The sequence below is a fragment of the Phaseolus vulgaris genome, chromosome 7 (assembly GCF_051622355.1).
Source record: "Phaseolus vulgaris cultivar YP4 chromosome 7, ASM5162235v1, whole genome shotgun sequence".
In the NCBI taxonomy this organism is placed as follows: domain Eukaryota; kingdom Viridiplantae; phylum Streptophyta; class Magnoliopsida; order Fabales; family Fabaceae; genus Phaseolus; species Phaseolus vulgaris.
Window position 1 is genome coordinate 41148233 of NC_143504.1, and position 20405 is coordinate 41168637.

At 39.0% G+C, this 20405-nt stretch overlaps 3 protein-coding genes across 3 annotated transcripts; 2 read left to right on the plus strand and 1 right to left on the minus strand.

Moving 5' to 3' along the window:
* Positions 1 to 6039: 6039 nt before the first annotated feature.
* Positions 6040 to 7119, minus strand: LOC137829237 (uncharacterized). The gene has a single exon (XM_068636035.2). The coding sequence runs from the start codon at positions 7117 to 7119 to the stop codon at positions 6040 to 6042; it is 1080 nt and encodes a 359-aa protein (XP_068492136.2).
* Positions 7120 to 10457: 3338 nt separating this feature from the next.
* LOC137829238 (protein FAR-RED IMPAIRED RESPONSE 1-like) lies at positions 10458 to 11447 on the plus strand. The gene has a single exon (XM_068636036.2). It carries the CDS (start codon positions 10458 to 10460, stop codon positions 11445 to 11447), a length of 990 nt encoding a protein of 329 aa, XP_068492137.2.
* LOC137829505 (protein FAR1-RELATED SEQUENCE 6) lies at positions 10531 to 13477 on the plus strand. Its single transcript, XM_090305471.1, has 4 exons — positions 10531 to 12668; positions 12813 to 12923; positions 13003 to 13100; positions 13196 to 13477. The coding sequence occupies exons 1-4, from the start codon at positions 11457 to 11459 to the stop codon at positions 13200 to 13202; spliced, it is 1428 nt and encodes a 475-aa protein (XP_090161597.1). The 5' UTR covers positions 10531 to 11456; the 3' UTR covers positions 13203 to 13477.
* Positions 13478 to 20405: the final 6928 nt, after the last annotated feature.

The following is a 20405-nucleotide window of genomic DNA, read 5'->3' on the forward strand; positions in this document are numbered from 1 at the left end:
TCTCATGGGCTTGGTCGTCTGCTTGCGTAGCCAAGGCCTCAGCTCCTGATGGGACAACACTCGTGCGCTTCTCATTTACTTCGCCCTCCGCTGCGATATGCGCCACCGCACGACGCCTTATCTCAGCGAACGTCGTGGGGCGACTCCTGATAAGCGATTCGCTAAAATGCCCAGGGCATATCCCCTTCCTGAAGGCATGAACGATCATCGACTCGTCCTTGGTGCTCACCCTCACCACCTGAGCCCCAAAACGATTCACAAACTCCTTCAACGTCTCCCCCTAGTACTGCCTTACGTCAAAGAGATCGTAAGAATTGGGCGGGAGAGCACAATTTGCTATATACTGTTCCCTGAACAGTTTTGAGAACTATGCAAATGAGGTCACGTGGCCGTCTGGAAGGCTGATGAACCACTCCATTGTCGTCCCTACCAACGTGCTCATGAACAACTTTCACCTGACGGCATCATAACCGCCAATCAACATCATCTGAGTGTGGAATGTTGTGAGGTGTGCTTCCGGATCTTCCACTCCCGTGAACGTGGCTTTCAGCCCCACGAACGTAGTCGGGATCACAGCATCCATTATCTCTTGCGAGAAGGGCATTGGAAACTCCCTTGTAAGTGTCGCACAGTCATGCTCCTCTGCCTCGCGACTTCCCCCTGGCTGCGCAACTCATGTCGCAACTCTTCATTTCTTGACTGAGACGCAGCCAAGTCCATCTGAATACGCTCTTGATCAGCGCGCGACGCCGCCATCGCTTCCTGGAGACCTTGCATCATCTCCATGACCTGCTGTAAGGTCAAATTCCCCTCCTCCACCGGCGCGGTGGAGCTTTGCCTAGTGGTTCTCATTTCTTGGTGATTCTTGAAGGATTTCAGCGAATCCTTGCAAAACAGAGTGAATCTTGAAGCTTCTTGACGAACGTTCCAAGATTCTTGACGAACTTCGCCAAATTCTTGAAAACCTCAACGAACTTCACAAACCTTTGCAACTTCTCTGGATCTTGAACCTCTCGCAGTGGGACTGATGTTAGATCAAGCCCCACGATGGGTGCCAAAATGTTTCGGCCGATTGAGCTAAGAGGTCCTTGTGCGTCTCAATGATCCACGTCTCGAAATCTCCTTCGTCTTCGCTCAATCTTGCTCTCATTCCTCCGTCGTGAGCACCTGAAACAGAAGAGCAAAGGGAGCCCTCACGGCCGTTTGCACTCCGACGCTCAAGTCAGTATGGCTGGAAACACCGTCGCGCTACCGTCGCGGAACACCACAAGCTCATTGTTCTTGGCAGCGCGTAACTGAATGTAACCGTTTTCTAACAGAATTCTCTCTCACTTTCAGAGCTTGCCAAACGTCTAAGTCTCTAGAAAAGTGTGTGTAAAAAAATGTGATGTAATGAACGTCATGTGTAAAAACGTACCTCACTTAGCCTTTCAGCAAAGGCTTATATACCTTTGCTAAGTGTTTCTGCCACGTGTCTTCTTCTGACTAAGCATTACTGCAGGCGCGCCTTCACGACCCCGTAACCCAAGCTTTGGGAAATTCTAGTGTGCGAGGCTACCCTCTCGAAGTGCATCTGGCACGGGATGACCACTCAAGCGTCGACTCATACGCCCAATATCAGAGGGGTCATCCATGTTGAGCGTACTCTGCCCCTTCACGTGTCGTGCATGTCAATCGCCCCTGGAACGAGACTCTAGCGAGTCGTATCGGTCCCAGTGGCTCTCTAACGGTGGGGCGTATTGCCGCTTCCCTACACCTCATGCACGGATCCTCGTGATCTGGGCCTCTTCGTACTGATAGCTGATGTGTGGCTTTCAAGCCACCTCTTTTTGACTCGTGATCCGAGGCCTCCTCGCCCAGATACAATGCCGCCTCCTCCTCGGTTCTCCTTACTCGTGAGCCTGACAAGGCTCCTCCTTGGTCAACTAAACCTCCTTTGCGGGTCCAACCTGCGGAGTCCCTTTTTGACTTTTGGTCAACGGTCGAGACTGAGACCTGGACGGTAAAATTTTAAATGAATATATTAAGTTTAAGATTTTATGATCTTGATTACCGTAGCAACATTTTAGATTTTTTTAAATATAAAACCTTAAAAAATTATAAAAAGAAAAAAAGAAAAAAATCTAAAAAAATGAGAAGAATTAGAATTTAAAATTTAAATAAAAATAATTAATATCATAGGGAAAATAAATAAAATCCATGTAAATTAGTTCACATCTCTTTCTTTGATTTTCCAAAATCCTTATTATTCTAGGTTGTTGTCACTTTTCCTCTTCAAGTTTATTCCTCTATACACCGAACCAAAACCCAAGGTTTCAACAGCGACCAACAAAACCAGTTCAAACATTAAATGTTAGATGTTTTTCAATATAATGTTTTTCTGGTGTTCTTCAATATCATGCTATTAGACCACTTGGATTTTCATAACTACAATTTTATCTACAATATACCTGTTATAGCTATTAGTCATACTAACAAACCGATCTATTTTATTTTCTTATTAAAACATTTACAAATATTAATTATTTTTATTAACTTAGTATATCTTTTTTCAATATATATATATATATATATATATATATATATATATATATATATATTATTTTCCATTGTTTATGTAACTGTTAAAAAAATGCATACTGTTTTCTGTTTTTTAATGTTATTTAATAGTTAAGTATTCATTTTTTTGCATTCTAATATATTATTTAAAACCTACTAATTGTGTTGATTTTAGAACATATTCATTGCAGGAGCATATACTGAATACAATTAAAATTTATGTCTTATAAAGCATCTCTATTAAAATATACTGACATGACATAAAAAATGAAAATTCAAGATTTTAAATAAAATTTTAGATCATAAAAATAAAAATATTATTTTTCTATCTTAAAAGTATATATTTCTTTTAACAACAAAATAAACATTAGAGAGTGTTGGTCTTATAAAAAAAATTGTATTTAAATAAAAGTTATAAAAAGATTTTTGAAAGTGATATGATCATAAAATCCATAAAAGAATATATTACGATGAATGTTGAAATAGACTTGTTATTATAAAAATAAAGAAGAAGAAATTAAGTAAACAATTATTTTAGGTTTTAAAAGTAAATGATTCTGATTTGCAGTACGAAAAAGAGAAAAAAAAAGTAAATATTTGAGTCTTTGAAAATATTAAAATTAAAAAAGTGACTCAAATTAAATTTTTATTATTATTTTAGTTGTACAATTAGAAAATTTCTTATTTGAAACTTAAATTATCACTTACTTGAATTTAAACATTTATTTTTTAGCGTTTTAAATTTAATTACTTGTTATCTTTAGAATATCTAAAATATAACTATTTTTCAGTATTTTTTAATACTTTTTTTTTATCGGCAATAAAAAATAAATAAATGTGAATCACTTCAGGGGTGGTTCAACCCTTATACAAACATAAAATACCTAAGACACTCCATCTCAATACTCACACCGTCAGACGCCTAGAATTACTAAACAATCCTAACTCAACCCATACGATCTGATCTAAACAATAATTCAAAAAACCATCATCATACAGACCAAAGTTTCGAGACACCACTCGGAAAAGGAGAACAAACCAGAGAGAGACTTGGACGTAATCCAAGACCAAGTCTTCACTTGAACCAGAGCAACCACTTCTAAACCATCGACAACTCCCCCATTAAAGATTGCATTGTTTCTATGCTTCCACAACTCACTTACCACTGCAATCCAAATCACTCCCCACATCTCACTTGCTAAAGCAGACGCATTACACAATCTAAACTGAGAAAAATTTAGCAGTGGATCATTATGGGACACAAACTGCACTCCAAGCCAAGCAAAACAACCACTCCACACTAGCCAAGCAAATCTGCACTCACAAAACAAATGGTTATTTGATTCCACCTCCACCCTACAAAGACTACAAAAAGGACTTTCAACTGCAATCCCGCGCTTTTCCAAGTTAACCCTAGTGGCTAACACCCTCCAGGCAGTAACAAGTGCAGAAGGCAGGGCTTTACATCTTCAAAGCTGTTTGAACACAATGGCATTCCCCCATCCCGGCCCCTCCTAAGACGATTATAGGCAGAATTAACTGTATATGATAACCCCTCCCCATCCTTCCAAACCCAGCTATCCTCCTTTTCCAAGTCCAAACACACACCTTGTACTACCTGTAAGAAGTGGCACTCCAATTGCTTCTCCCATTCAAAAAGACTCCTTCTCCAGGCAAATGTCCAAACCCATTGCCCATTATTCCACGCCCCAAACTCGGCCACCTTAGATTCTTTTGACAAACTCAAGGAAAACAACCTCGGGAAAACTTCCTTCAAAGCTCCGTTGCCCACCCAATTGTCTTCCCAGAAAACAATTTCCTTCCCTGTACCACTCATCCACTTGATAGCATCTTCAAAATTCTGACCCCAACCCTCCGAACTCCAAACCTCCTTCAGATCTCTCCACCAAAGAGAGTCCTTACTACTTTTCCCTCCCTTTCTCAAAACTCTCCACCCCAGTACTTAGACTCAAGAATCTCCTTCCATAAACCGCCCTTGTCAGATCCCAAACGCCAAATCCATTTACCAAGCAACGCCAAATTAAAAACCCTTAAGTCAATGATGCCAAGACCACTGGTCTCCCGTGGTTCACACACCTTTTTCCAAGAAGCCCAGGCAACCTTTCTTCTATCATATCCCCACCCCCATAAAAAATCCCTTTGTAATCTCACTATCTCATTTGCTACCGCAGAGGGTATTTTGAATAAGGACATATAAAACAAAGGAATAGAGGAACGTACCGACTTAATTAGGCAAATTCTCCCCGCCATGGACAAGAACCTACCTTTCCACCTGCTTAATTTACTCCTCAGACTGTCAACCACCCCAACCCAAAACACCCGTCTCTTGTGGCACCCTCCTACCTGCATTCCCAAGTAAACAAAAGGAGTTACCATCACTTCACAATTTAGAATAGCCGCAAAACGATGAATCATTATCTGATCGACCCCCACGCCACCAATCTTGCTCTTCGAGAAGTTCACCTTAAGGCCAGAAGAGAGTTCAAAACAATTTAAAGCCACTTTTATATTAAAGACACTTTTAATGTTTGCTTCACAAAAGAATGTGGTATCATCGGCATATTGCAACATGTTTACCTTCACTTTTTTCCCTCCAATTTCCAAGCTATCAATCATATTCTTCTCAACTGTCATCCTTGACACTCCTGCCAAACCTTCGGCTGCAATAAGGAACAAAAACGGAGCTAGCGGGTCACCCTGCCTAAGTCCCTTCTTTGGCAGAAATTCCTTAGTCGGACTACCATTCACAAGAACAGACAGTGAAGCCGATTCTAGGCACCCCTTAATCCAACGAATCCATCTACTACAGAATCCGACTCTTTCTAACATATAGTAAATGAACTCCCACCTCACAGAGTCATATGCCTTTTCAAAATCCACCTTAAAAAAAATGCCCTTTTTCTTCTTTCTCTTCACCTCATCCAAAACTTCATTGGCTACTAACACGCTATCCAACAAACCCCTTCCTTCAAGAAAAGCAGACTGCCTGACATCAATGACCTTACTAATCACCTTTTTCAATCGTAAAGACAACGCTTTCGAAATGATTTTATACAGACATCCAACCAGCAAAATAGGTCTAAACTCACCGAGCTGTTGTGGATTTTCAACTTTAGGAATCCAACATAAGAAAGACGCATTTGACCCCCTAGGCCATTTACCGTTATCCTCGAAATCTTTCACTGCCGCCATAATGTCCATCTTAATGAAATCCCAACAAAACTTTATGAAACCCATATTAAAACCATCTGGCCCATGACTTTTCGAACTATCACAACTCCACACCGCTTCCCTAATTTCTTCTTCTGAAAAAACACCTACCAACATCTGGTTATCTTCTCCGGAGAAAGATTTAAATTTGACGTTGTCTAGCTTGAGCGGAAGCTCTTCATTTCTAACAAATCTGGCTTCAAAGAATTCTCTGACCTTGTTTTTTACCTCATCCTTGTTCTCACACCACTAACCATTCTCTAGGACTCCATGTAACTCGTTCTTAGCCCTCCTCCATTTAACTGACGTATGGAAAAACTTCGTATTGAGATCTCCTTGCTTCAACCACTTTTGTCTTGCTTTTTGTTTCCAAATCGCCTCTTGCTTGAAAAGATTTTTGTTAAGATCTGCTAAGAGAGACCTTCTTTCCTCCCTTTCATACATATCGAGCTCATTTTCTTCATCTTTTATATCCAACTCGTTAATCCTCTTTTGCAACCCTTCACCCAGTTGATTCACATTCCCAAATATCTCTTTATTCCAAACTTTTAAATCCATTTTGAGTTTTTTTAGTTTTTCTTTGAAAATGTACATTCCACCACCTTGCACCTCATAGCTGGGCCATCTTTCTCTTAGGAACACCTTAAACCTACTATCACTTTGCCAAACATCCAAACTCCTAAACGGTTTCTGGCCCCAGTCAACATACTCATCTTTAAGAATTATTGCACAGTGATCAGAAACAGATCTACTATGAACGAACTGTTTACAATGCGGCCAAACATCGCACCATTCCTTTGACACTAGAAACCTGTCAATCCTACTCTTCACTAGCCCGTTTGGTTTATACCACGTAAACTTTCTACCAGTCAACGGAATATCTACCAATTCAGCTTTCTCAATAAAGGCATTAAAGCCTTTTATTTCCCTACTATACTCGGATACTGACACCAAACTCTTCCTCTCCTCTTTTCTTCTGATAGAGTTAAAATCCCTCATAACACACCAAGCCTTAGATAACTGTGTCAACCTATGAACACTAATCTCCTCCCAAACCAACATCTTCTCCCGCAACGAACCAGGGCAATAAACATTCACAATTGTGACAGGAACCCCCAACCCGACCTTCCAAAGCCCCTCAATAATAGAAAAATTCCTGCCATTAATAAACCTGGACATCTGAAAGCAACTTTTTCTCCATACTGTAAAAATCCCACCAGCACCATTGCTTGCTCCGTTTTCAACCCAATCAACTTCATTAGATCCCCACATAAGAAAAACACTCTCCTTACTTAACTTAGCGCATTTTGTCTCTTGTATACACACCATATCCGCCTCCTCCTTATTAATCAAATTTCTTAAATAATTTCTTTTGATGTTACCTCCTATCCCTCTTATATTTATACTGATTATCTTCATCATCTAAGAACCTTGGACTCCCCCTTTCATTCCTCAACTTGCAGCGGTCCCGGCTCTCTAAAGAAAGTAGATTGCGGATAACAACATCTTCCTGATCAGACCGAGTATACCCCTTTTCCTTACCATGACACCAAATTTTAGCTGCCTCAAAACCATCATTTTTCAGCCTAAAAATTTTTTCGTCATTCTCAAAAGCACTATCTGGCTTTAAAATAGCAGTAGACCTCCCCACCGTATTCTGAACCATATAGTCACCCTGCTCTACCCTTACTTCAACTAGATTACAATCATCTCCGCCCAAACCCTCCATTTCCAACTCACCCCTTCCGTCGACCTCTCCCAACACCACTTCTGTATGGTGTCTACATTGAAGGAACCCTCCTTGCCACAAACAACCATCCCTTGTCAAACACCGCCCCTTTTCTTCCTCCCCCAACGTCTCCACTCCAACCCCACACGGTTCGATGAGACCCACTTGCGGCAGGGAATCACCAAGCTGCCCACAAACTCCTCGCATCTCACACTCCACAGCTACATCTTGCCACCCCCTTCGAGACTCTTCCATTGCCCCTACACTTAGACTCACATGTCCCCCATGTCCCTCTCGGTCCGCAGCCCCTACACCCCTCACCTTTGAGACACCGACCTGCTCTTTCTCTACTTGAGATGGGTCCAACCCACCACAAGCTCCCACCCCATTCACGCCCGAAAACCCCACGTACCAAGCATCATCACTCCCATCCACGTGGACTTCATTTCCTCCTGCATTAATACCAATTTGGCAAGAATCATGTGGCTCATGATTGCATAACTCCACATTTATTTCACTAACCACGTGCATTCCTTCAACCACTTTTTCAGGTTCCAATTCATGATTAATACCAAGCACTTTACGTGCCTCACCATGCTCCATTAATAATGTGCCAACCTCCACATTTAATCCACTAGCTGCATGCATTCCTTCACCCACCTTTTGAGAATCCAATACATGATTACACCCATGCACTTTACGTGCCTCACCATTCTCCATTATTAATGTGCCAACCTCCACCTTCTCCCCACTACCCATTAAAGCTTTTAATGCGGGATTAGTATCCCACTTTTGTTGTGCCACCTCATGCTCCACATTAATGGTACCAATCTCTCTCTCCGTCCCACTACCCAATAGAGGGTTCAATGAAGGATTTATGATCCTCTGTTGATGAGCCCCACCTAGACCCAATTCTGCATGCACCACCGAACCCTGGACCGTCGCCTCTTCGCATTCTCTTCCACCATTGCCATCGTCAAAAACTGAACCCACAGAGTCTGAGCACTCCTGTCCACCTCCAACTTCTGAGCTAGCATCAGAATCCGACACTGAGCGGGCTCCCCACTGACTAAAAAGCTTCTCAACTTGCGGTCTGGAATACACGCCTCCTCTTCGAAAGACACCAAGCACACTGTTCTATTAATGCACACTTCCTTCGTCACGTTTATCGTTTCGCCCGCCGGGATTCTAACTCGAAAACGAACGTATTCCAAAACCTCCCTAGCAAGAGTTGCTTGATCCATCTCTACCACTTTCCCGACTAAAGCCCCAATACTTTCAAAACACTGATTACTCCATAGTTGTATAGTTGTAGAGTTGTATAGTTGTAGAGGGAGACCTCTACAACGTACCCAAGCATATCTTTCATTAACTGCAAAAGATTCATCCCAAAAGGAAGAATCGAGACAAACATTCCAGCAAACCAATCTCTATTTTCTTCAATAATTTTACCAATAAGACCATCCTCGTCACAGGACAACAGTACATAATTGTCCCCAAGTACCTTAACCTAACGACGCTAAAACCACCCATAATAAAACTCGAGTAGTGATACGTGAACAACTCTTCGCCTGGATACAACTTGCTTAGGTGGCAAATTTAATGACATGGCAGGGGTAATTTTGTCCTTTTAAAAAAAATTAAAAAATTCCTATACGCGTTTTTTGGAAAGCTTGGTGGTCTGGGTATTTTCGTTTTGGAAAGGTTGGTGTTCTGGGTATTTTCGTTTTGGAAAGGTTGGTGCTCCTGGGTATTTGGAAAGCTTGGTGCTCCTGGGTATTTTCGTTTTGGAAAGCTTGGTGCTCCTCATTTATGGGCGGTGCTTCTGGCGCAAGAAAAAGTGGGTGCCTTCAATTCAGTGCGAGATTACGCCTTCAATCTGGGTTGGCAATTGGTGTGCGTGCGATTTGGGGGCTTCTTTGGAGGTTAGTTTTTGTTTAGGGTTTAAGATTTTATTGCATTATAGTAGCTATGTAGGATTTCTATTTGAGTTTGAATTTTATGGGTTATTTAGGGTTCCGTTTTGGGTTTTGATTTTAGGGTATTGTTTTGGGTTTTGATTTTCAATGCATATAAAGTATGGTAAAAATAGTGATGTGAATGGCAATAGTGATGGTAGTAAAACTGGAGTGTCTAAAAATGATTTTCCCTTACATAACGTGCATCAGAACCATCAGAGAAATTCAATTTTTCATGTAATTGACTGGGACCCAGACTTTTGGCCACCACTTGAAGTTGATAGAATGGTTTATTTCTTTTAAGTAATTCATGGTGTAAGCAATAAGCAACTGAAGTAGGCATGTCACATGAGAAAACTCTCTTTCAATGTTTTCTAGTTTGATTCCTAAAAGAATAATGGTTCTCTACTTTTGTAAACTATTTATTTTCATTGTTTAAAATAAAAAACTGTGGCAGAAAGTGAGATTGCAATTCATATATGCTTCATCCCACTATCCGTCTCCCAATTCATGAGGCAATTTTAGTGAATTCTGATTTGCATTCGTTGCACCTTCACTGTCCATATTCTTCCCATTTTTCTATGTTCATAATGATTTTGTTCCTAACTACTATACAATCCTTGAGTTCTTAAATTGTAAAAGTTCTTGTATGAAGATATCCAAGTTTAATACATATTCTGTATACTGTGTAAGAAATCTTCAAATTTAGGAGGGTATTGTAAGATGAATTTTTTTCATGGTTCCTATTTTCATTAGTTTTTTTTTATACATATAAATCAACTATTTTTTTATTTACAATAAATAAATAAAATAAAATGAAAGATTTCAGGGATGTCCCCACCCTTATGTTTCATGTTTAACTTTTTATATCAGAATACCATTAAGATTAACGCCTTTACAATGGTAAAATTGAACATGCATTGGGCACATGCAAGTGAATGGATTTCCTAAATATCATCCATTAATACTTGCATCCAGTAATGTTTTTAACAGTGCAGAACATTAACGAAGTGGAGAATATTTGCCTTGATGACATATCCTTGTTTGAAGAATGTGAGACTTCTAACACAGTTAATTGCAAAGGAATTAATAATGATGATGATTTGGTTCCTATAGTGGCCATGTGTTTTGATAGTGCTGATAATGTTAAATTTTTTTATCGACAATATGCCATTTCAAAGGGTTTTGGCATCAGAACACGAAGTTCTAAGAAAGGACCGAACAAAGAGCTAAGGTACTTCATGTTGGTGTGTGCAAGAGCCGGAAAATATGTCTCGCCTATTCCGACAGAAGTTAATACCCAACCAACTCAAAGAATTGAATGTCCAGCTCGAATAACTGTTGGGATAAAAAATGGAAAGTGGTATATTATGTCTGTGCACGAAGAACATTCACATGACCTAAGTCCAACAAAGTCACGGTTGTTTCGGGGTAATAGAAGAATCAATTTACACACAAAGAGGATGCTTGATATGAATGACGATGCTGGGGTACGAATTAATAAGAGTTATCAGTCGTTTGTTTCAGCAGCTGGTGGTCATGATAATCTAGAATTTGTTGAACGAGATGTGCGAAACTATGTCGGGAAACAAAGGAGGGCTTTGGGAAAGGAAGGAGATGGGAAAACACTGTTAACTCATTTCTCTCGTATGAGGGAGCTTAATGAGCACTTCTTCTTTGACATTGATTTCGACATTGATAACAGAATCCGTAACATTTTTTGGGCCGATGCACGAAGTCGGGCTACGTGGGAAAGCTTTGGGGATGTTCTATGTTTTGATACTACATATTTGACTAATAAATATGACATGCCATTTGCACCATTTGTGGGTGTTAATCATCATGGGCAATCAATTTTGTTGGGTTGTGGACTACTATCTTCAGAAGACACAAATGCTTTTGTTTGGCTCTTTCAAACTTGGTTGCGATGTATGTCAAATAGGCCACCTAAAGGCATTGTGACTGACTAATGCAGGGCAATGCAGAATGCAATTGAATTTGTGTTTCCTAATGCAAGTCACAGGTGGTGCTTATGGCACATCATGAAGAAAATACCTGAGAAGCTACAAGGCTATGGCCAATATAAACAAATCAAACATGCAATGAAGATCGTAGTGTATGAGTCCACCAATGTTGATGAATTTTTGTCGTCCTGGGAAAATTTCATTACAACATATGATTTGAGTAACAATGTTTGGTTGACTACCCTATTCGAAGAACGACAACGCTGGGTGCCATGTTTTCTTAAGAATTTCTTTTGGGCAGGGATGTCAACAACACAAAGGAGTGAGAGCATGAACGCCTTTTTTGATGGCTATATCAATTCGATGACCACACTTCAACAATTTGTACATCAATATAACAATGCACTACAAAAAAAAGCACAATTAGAATGTGAAGCAGACTTTGCTTCGATGAACACCGTTATTCCTTGCACGTCCCAGTCTAGCATCGAAAGACAATTCCAAATGGAGTACACACATGCCAAATTCAAAGAAGTACAAGTAGAATTTAGATTGAAAATGAATTGTGTTGCTCATAATGTGCTTGCTGAGGGACAAAGTTGTCGGTTCGATGTTGTTGAAGAGTCCTTTTGTAATGAAAGAACTAAGCACATGAAGTTTGAAGTGTCTTTTAACCGGGGTAACTTTGATATTTCCTGCACATGCTTGTTATTTGAGTTTAGGGGAATTTTGTGTCGACACTGCTTGGTTGTTCTTGCACAGGAAAAAGTCCCACAAGTACCAATGAAATATGTGTTGAGCAGATGGAGTAAAAATCTTCGTCGAAAACACACCTACATAAGAGCTTCATCAGGGATGAAAGACAATGATCCACAAATTCATAGATATGACGGGTTGTGCAAGAAATTTTATGATATAGCTGAACTTGCAAGTGCCTCAACAAGTGGAACAGAACAATTACATAAGCGTCTTGATGATTTTCTGGCCAAACACATGGATAATCAACAAACTTGTACAATTGTGACCCAACCAGTGTTGTCTGGCATTCCTCCATCACCGATGTCACCTAATCATATCACTTTGAACATGAACAACGAAGTTCGTAGCCCTATTGCTGTTAAAAGAAAGGGACGTCCACGATCTACCCGAAAGAAGTCATGGACTGAGAGAGGTCCTCGAGTCAAAACTTCATCTAGTACACACCAAGTTGCCATTATGCGTAATTCGGTTAGTGCAATGCCAAACTTTGTCCACATTTGAATCTAAATTTCGAGTTCATGTATCACATTTATGAATACAATGGAATATCACATATATGAAACATATTATAGGCCAACTATTTGGAATTAAATTTTTTCATTTCTCTTATAGGAGAGGCATGAACAAAGAAATTTTGTAGATGTTCCTTCTCGGGTGTGTGTTGAAAGTCAAGTGAATATGAACACATGCATTGGGATAACACATGCAAGTGAAGGGCTTTCTGTAAGTTATTGTTGTTGTTATAAGTGTGAAAGTTTGTTTCATGTTTTCGCTTCCTTCATTCAATTGTTTGCAATTGTAGGTTCCAATCGGAGCTTCAATAGGATTCCTTTCGCTTTTGACATCATTGGATAATAGTGTAAATAATTCACAGCATTCAAGTGCAGCAGAATTGAAGAGGTTTGTACATTAAAAATTGTTCTTGTGTTATGTTGAACCCAGTACAATTATTTTACACTTAAATTAAACCTCTAAGCATGTTGCTTTCCTTGCAGGCCATAATTTAAAGTGACATCACAACGTTAGAAGTTCAAACTTTTGGAATGATATTAACAAAGAATTTCACATTGTGACCAATCCGTCATGCATTTTTATTTAGTTTGCAATTGTGGTGGGTTATTGTGTATCCCACCTTTTAAAATGGGATGTTAATGTTTACAGCAATGTTGTTTGATATGAACTTTGTCAATGATAATATTTGTAAGAAAATTATGTTCTATTCGTGCATGGGTGAGAAAGTTATACTGTGATCACCACTTATGTAGACAGGAATCACCACATACTCTGAGCACTGTGACAGTTAAAAAACTCAAGCATGAACCAATTTAAGTAAAATTCAGGCACACTAGGTTCTGTTTGCAGAAACTATTACTGAAATCACCACTTATTGGTGCCCTCATCCCCACTTTTTATGGATGAAAACCCAAATGACCACCACATTACCCATGACCAATTGGGAATGCAAAAATAACCTTGGGACAATCCACCCACCTCCCACATGTCCAACAATTCATCCTGGTTTTCCAAAATATACCTAGTTAAAAAAATCCACAATTCGTGCATGGGTCAGAAACGTATACTGTGATCACGAATTATGTACACAGGGATCACCAGATATTGTGAGCACTGTGACAGTTAAAAAAGTCAAGCCTAAACCAATTTAAGTGAAATTCAGGCACACTAGGTTCTGTTTGCAGAAACTATTACTGAAATCACCACTTATTGGTGCCTTCATCCCCACTTTTTATGGATGAAAACCCAAATGACCACCACATCACCCATGACCAATTGGGAATGCAAAAATAACCTTGGGACCATCCACCCACCTCCCACATGTCCAACAATTCATCCTGGTTTTCCAAAATATACCCCCTTAAAAACATCCACAATTCGTGCATGGGTGAGAAAGTTATACTGTGATCACCACTTATGTAGACAGGAATCACCATATACTCTGAGCACTGTGACAGTTAAAAAACTCAAGCATGAACCAATTTAATTAAATTCAGGCACACTAGGTTCTGTTTGCAGAAACTATTACTGAAATCACCACTTATTGGTGCCCTCATCCCCACTTTTTATGGATGAAAACCCAAATGACCACCACATTACCCATGACCAATTGGGAATGCAAAAATAACCTTGGGACAATCCACCCACCTCCCACATGTCCAACAATTCATCCTGGTTTTCAAAAATATACCTAGTTAAAAAAATCCACAATTCGTGCATGGGTCAGAAACGTATACTGTGATCACGAATTATGTACACAGGGATCACCAGATATTGTGAGCACTGTGACAGTTAAAAAAGTCAAGCCTAAACCAATTTAAGTGAAATTCAGGCACACTAGGTTCTGTTTGCAGAAACTATTACTGAAATCACCACTTATTGGTGCCTTCATCCCCACTTTTTATGGATGAAAACCCAAATGACCACCACATCACCCATGACCAATTGGGAATGCAAAAATAACCTTGGGACCATCCACCCACCTCCCACATGTCCAACAATTCATCCTGGTTTTCCAAAATATACCCCCTTAAAAACATTCACAATTCGTGCATGGGTCAGAAACGTATACTGTGATCACGAATTATGTACACAGGGATCACCAGATATTGTGAGCACTGTGACAGTTAAAAAAGTCAAGCCTAAACCAATTTAAGTGAAATTCAGGCACACTAGGTTCTGTTTGCAGAAACTATTACTGAAATCACCACTTATTGGTGCCTTCATCCCCACTTTTTATGGATGAAAACCCAAATGACCACCACATCACCCATGACCAATTGGGAATGCAAAAATAACCTTGGGACCATCCACCCACCTCCCACATGTCCAACAATTCATCCTGGTTTTCCAAAATATACCCCCTTAAAAACATCCACAATTCGTGCATGGGTCAGAAACGTATACTGTGATCACGAATTATGTACACAGGGATCACCAGATATTGTGAGCACTGTGACAGTTAAAAAAGTCAAGCCTAAACCAATTTAAGTGAAATTCAGGCACACTAGGTTCTGTATGCAAAAACTATTACTGAAATCACCACTTATTGGTGCCTTCATCCCCACTTTTTATGGATGAAAACCCAAATGACCACCACATCACCCATGACCAATTGGGAATGCAAAAATAACCTTGGGACCATCCACCCACCTCCCACATGTCCAACAATTCATCCTGGTTTTCCAAAATATACCTAGTTAAAAAAATCAACAATTCGTGCATGGGTCAGAAACGTTTACTGTGATCACGAATTATGTACACAGGGATCACCAGATATTGTGAGCACTGTGACAGTTAAAAAAGTCAAGCCTAAACCAATTTAAGTGAAATTCAGGCACACTAGGTTCTGTTTGCAGAAACTATTACTGAAATCACCACTTATTGGTGCCCTCATCCCCACTTTTTATGGATGAAAACCCAAATGACCACCACATCACCCATGACCAATTGGGAATGCAAAAATAACCTTGGGACCATCTACCCACCTCCCACATGTCCAACAATTCATCCTGGTTTTCCAAAATATACCCCCTTAAAAAAATCCACAATTCGTGCATGGGTCAGAAACGTATACTGTGATCACGAATTATGTACACAGGGATCACCAGATATTGTGAGCACTGTGACAGTTAAAAAACTCAAGCATGAACCAATTTAAGTAAAATTCAGGCACACTAGGTTCTGTTTGCAGAAACTATTACTGAAACCACCACTTATTGGTGCCCTGATCCCCACTTTTTATGGATGAAAACCCAAATGACCACCAAATCACCCAGGACCAATTGGGAATGCAAAAATAACCTTGGGACCATCCACCCACCTCCCACATGTCCAACAATTCATCCTGGTTTTCCAAAATATACCCCCTTAAAAAAATCCACAATTCGTGCATGGGGCAGAAAATTATACTGTGATCACCACTTATGTAGACAGTAATCACCAAATACTGTGAGCACTGTGACAGTTAAAAAAATCAAGCCTAAACCAATTTAAGTAAAATTCAGGCACACTAGGTTCTGTTTGCAGGAACTATTACTGAAATCACCACTTATTGGTGCCCTCATCCCCACTTTTTATGGATGAAAACCCAAATGACCACCACATCACCCATGACCAACTGGGAATGCAAAAATAACCTTGGGACCATCCACCCACCTCCCACATGTCCAACAATTCATCCTGGTTTTCCAAAGTATACCCTCTTAAAAAAATCCACAATTCGTGCATGGGGCAGAAAATTATACTGTGATCACCACTTATGTAGACAGTAATCACCAAATACTGTGAGCACTGTGACAGTTAAAAAAATCAAGCCTAAACCAATTTAAGTAAAATTCAGGCACACTAGGTTCTGTTTGCAGGAACTATTACTGAAATCACCACTTATTTGTGCCCTCATCCCCACTTTTTATGGATGAAAACCCAAATGACCACCACATCACCCATGACCAACTGGGAATGCAAAAATAACCTTGGGACCATCCACCCACCTCCCACATGTCCAACAATTCATCCTGGTTTTCAAAAATATACCTAGTTAAGAAATTCCACAATTCGTGCATGGGTCAGAAACGTATACTGTGATCACCAATTATGTACACAGGGATCACCAGATATTGTGAGCATTGTGACAGTTAAAAAAATCAAGTCTAAACCAATTTAAGGGAAATTCAGGCACACTAGGTTCTGTTTGCAGGAACTATTACTGAAATCACCAGTTATTGGTGCCCTCATCCCCACTTTTTATGGATGAAAACCCAAATGACCACCACATCACCCATGACCAACTGGGAATGCAAAAATAACCTTGGGACCATCCACCCACCTCCCACATGTCCAACAATTCATCCTGGTTTTCCAAAATATACCAAGTTAAAAAAATCCACAATTCGTGCATGGGGCAGAAAATTATACTGTGATCACCACTTATGTAGAAAGTAATCACCAAATACTCTGAGCACTGTGACAGTTAAAAAAGTCAAGCATGAACCAATTTAAGTGAAATTCAGGAACACTAGGTCCTGTGTGCAGAAACTATTACTGAAATCACCACTTATTGGTGCCCTGATCCCCACTTTTTATGGATGAAAACCCAAATGACCACCACATCACCCATGACCAATTGGGAATGCAAAAATAACCTTGGGACCATCCACCCACCTCCCACATGTCCAACAATTCATCCTGGTTTTCCAAAATATACCCCCTTAAAAAAATCCACAATTTGTGCATGGGGCAGAAAATTATACTATGATCACCACTTATGTAGATAGTAATCACCACATACTCTGAGCATTGTGACAGTTAAAAAAGTCAAGCCTAAACCAATTTAGGTGAAATTCAGAAACACTTGGTTCGGTGTGCAGAAACTATTACTGAAATCACCACTTATTGGTGCCCTCATCCCCACTTTTTATGGATGAAAACCCAAATGACCACCACATTACCCATGACCAAATGGGAATGCAAAAATAACCTTGGGACCATCAACCCACCTCCCACATGTCCAACAATTCATCCTGGTTTTCCAAAATATACCAAGTTAAAAAAATCCACAATTCGTGCATGGGGCAGAAAATTATACTGTGATCACCACTTATGTAGACAGTAATCACCAAATACTCTGAGCACTGTGACAGTTAAAAATTATGCATACAATACATTTGTCATAGCTAATAAAACAACATAAACATATGACATGTAAATAAATATACAATTTTACATTAACATCAAAATAAATATTAATAGACAATGAATTTGTAATGACTAATACGGTAATGTTGCTAAATTTTGTACTTGTTCAAATTATGAATATCAGTTAAAACATACAATATTTATTGTGTAATAGTCAAATGTCCCAAAAGCATACTAAAATTAACAATAACATAATCAGTCATATACAACTACAAACGCTTCCATCTTTTCCTGGAATACGTCATCCAAGGTGTTTTCAAAATAGGAGCCTTGACCCGAATTCTGGGTTCACGTTTCATGCGTGATATCATGTTACTTTCTTCATTTGGCACCTTTTCTTCATCTTTTTTATTTCCCCCATCTTCTTGTTCATGTTGTCCTGCATTAATATCATTCAACTCATTCTTTTCCCTATATGTGTAATCCAGTGATAGTGGTTCAAGTAGAGGTGAAGGACAATCTTCTAGAACAGACTTGTGCATTTCACTTATGCATTGCTTTAACTGCTTCACAACATTCTCAACATTGGTAATCAAATAATCTTGTTCCTTAGCTCGATGAACCATTGCTGCAGTTTCTTTAAGCATTTTACCAATATCATCTTTTGTTGGTTTCAGGATGTTATATGCACGTCGACCTTCTTCAAAGGCTTCTTTTACAATTACATTCTCAAACTCTTCCTTCGACACAGGCAAATGAACAATAACCTGATTATGTAAATAACAGTGAAAACATAAATCAATGCATTACTACATCATCAACAACAATATTTCCCTACATATTTGAATTAAAATGATGCCTTACCAAATTCTTTTCCAACGCATATGCAATTTCATGGTCTCCCAATTTAAAGTCCATCCAATTCAAAATTCTAGGAAATTTTATTCTTCTGGGATGCACTTTTGTCTTGTATGAGAACAAATGCTCCAATGCCCATATCTATATACCATCAATATTAAAAATTTCAATCATGCTCAATAAAATATGAAATAAATTACGCATATGAACTAAATTATATAAACATAAACATTTCAAAGTACCTGTAATAAGTATACACATCCAACAATGTGGATATGTGATGTACTTGATTCGTTCGTAATAGACATCGAAGCTGAACACAAACTATTTACTAAGTACTCATAAACTACTAAACCCCAATTAAACTTTTTTAGTTGCCCTAAATCATCCAAAACGCTAAACAACCCAGAATGAACAATACCCATTCTATTTGGTAGTAAAAACTCAGAAAGCCCTAACAATATGTACAATCTACAAAAGTCCTCAATGCAACCATCATTGTCAAACTTCATAATTTCATCAAAAATCATCTTGACATTGACATTATTACTTTGAAATAAAGTCTTAGTATGACTTTCGTTTGCTGCTTTGTGCAAGTCTATTTTTTCTCCCACAACTCTGAACCCCAAACCTAAACAAACATCTACCAAGGACAATGGGACAACTTCACACCTTATGAGGAAACTTTGTCTTCTCTCCACCCATCTTGAACACAACTCCCTAAGTAGGGTTCGACTCATTTTTACCTTGTCACCCAACAACATTACCCATGCAAATGGGGTTGATTGAATGAAAGTCTTTTGTTCATCAGTTAACCTCTTATTCACCACACCCAGAAAAGTTGTTCTACAATAATGTCGAAACACCTACATATGAAATCGAAAAAACAAATCATCAAAAAACAAAAATCAGTGTGCGTTGTGCACAAATTATGATTTTGTTGAATCAGACCTTGTGCTCCATAACCAAATCATCGACTTGACCTGCATCTCCCTCCATTATATCCTGAAAAAAAAACATGTATTTATCCACCTAAAGAAACATTGATTTTTCATATATATAACTTCTGCCTAGGTGGTGTCTGCCCTCACTATTTATCCACCTAAAGAAACCGGGTTTATTTCTTCTCTATTTCTTTTATTTTTACCATACTTAACATGCATCGAATAGGATATGTTATTTTACTTTCCCTTCGTATATATTACGGAACCTAATCATATGGAACAAGTTGAGTTTTATAGTTTTCATATAAATAAATCTAATAAGACAAACTTGTGTCATGTTCCAAAATTAAAGGCAATCATTACTGTCTCTCTCTTATCTTAATACATATATTAGCATTATGACCTCCATTTTTGTCTCTCTTTCTATTATTTGACTTGTTATCTATGTATTACAGCAACAACATTTGGCACTACAAGGTGTGGGAAACTTGCATGGACAATGGATTTGAGAAGATGATAATTAAGGGGAGTGAATTCCCTTTATGCCAGATGCAGCTATACCCTAACACCAAATCTAGAGAAAGAAATGTACATTAATGGCTACTGCTGATTAATTCTGCTCAAACCCTTCAAAACTTATGTCATTTCCTATTTCGACCTATTTATGATACCTCGGTGTACACTCTGAGACTTGTTATACCACCATCATTGAATTTGGATTATCAAACTATCAATTACTATGTTTTCTGCTTCT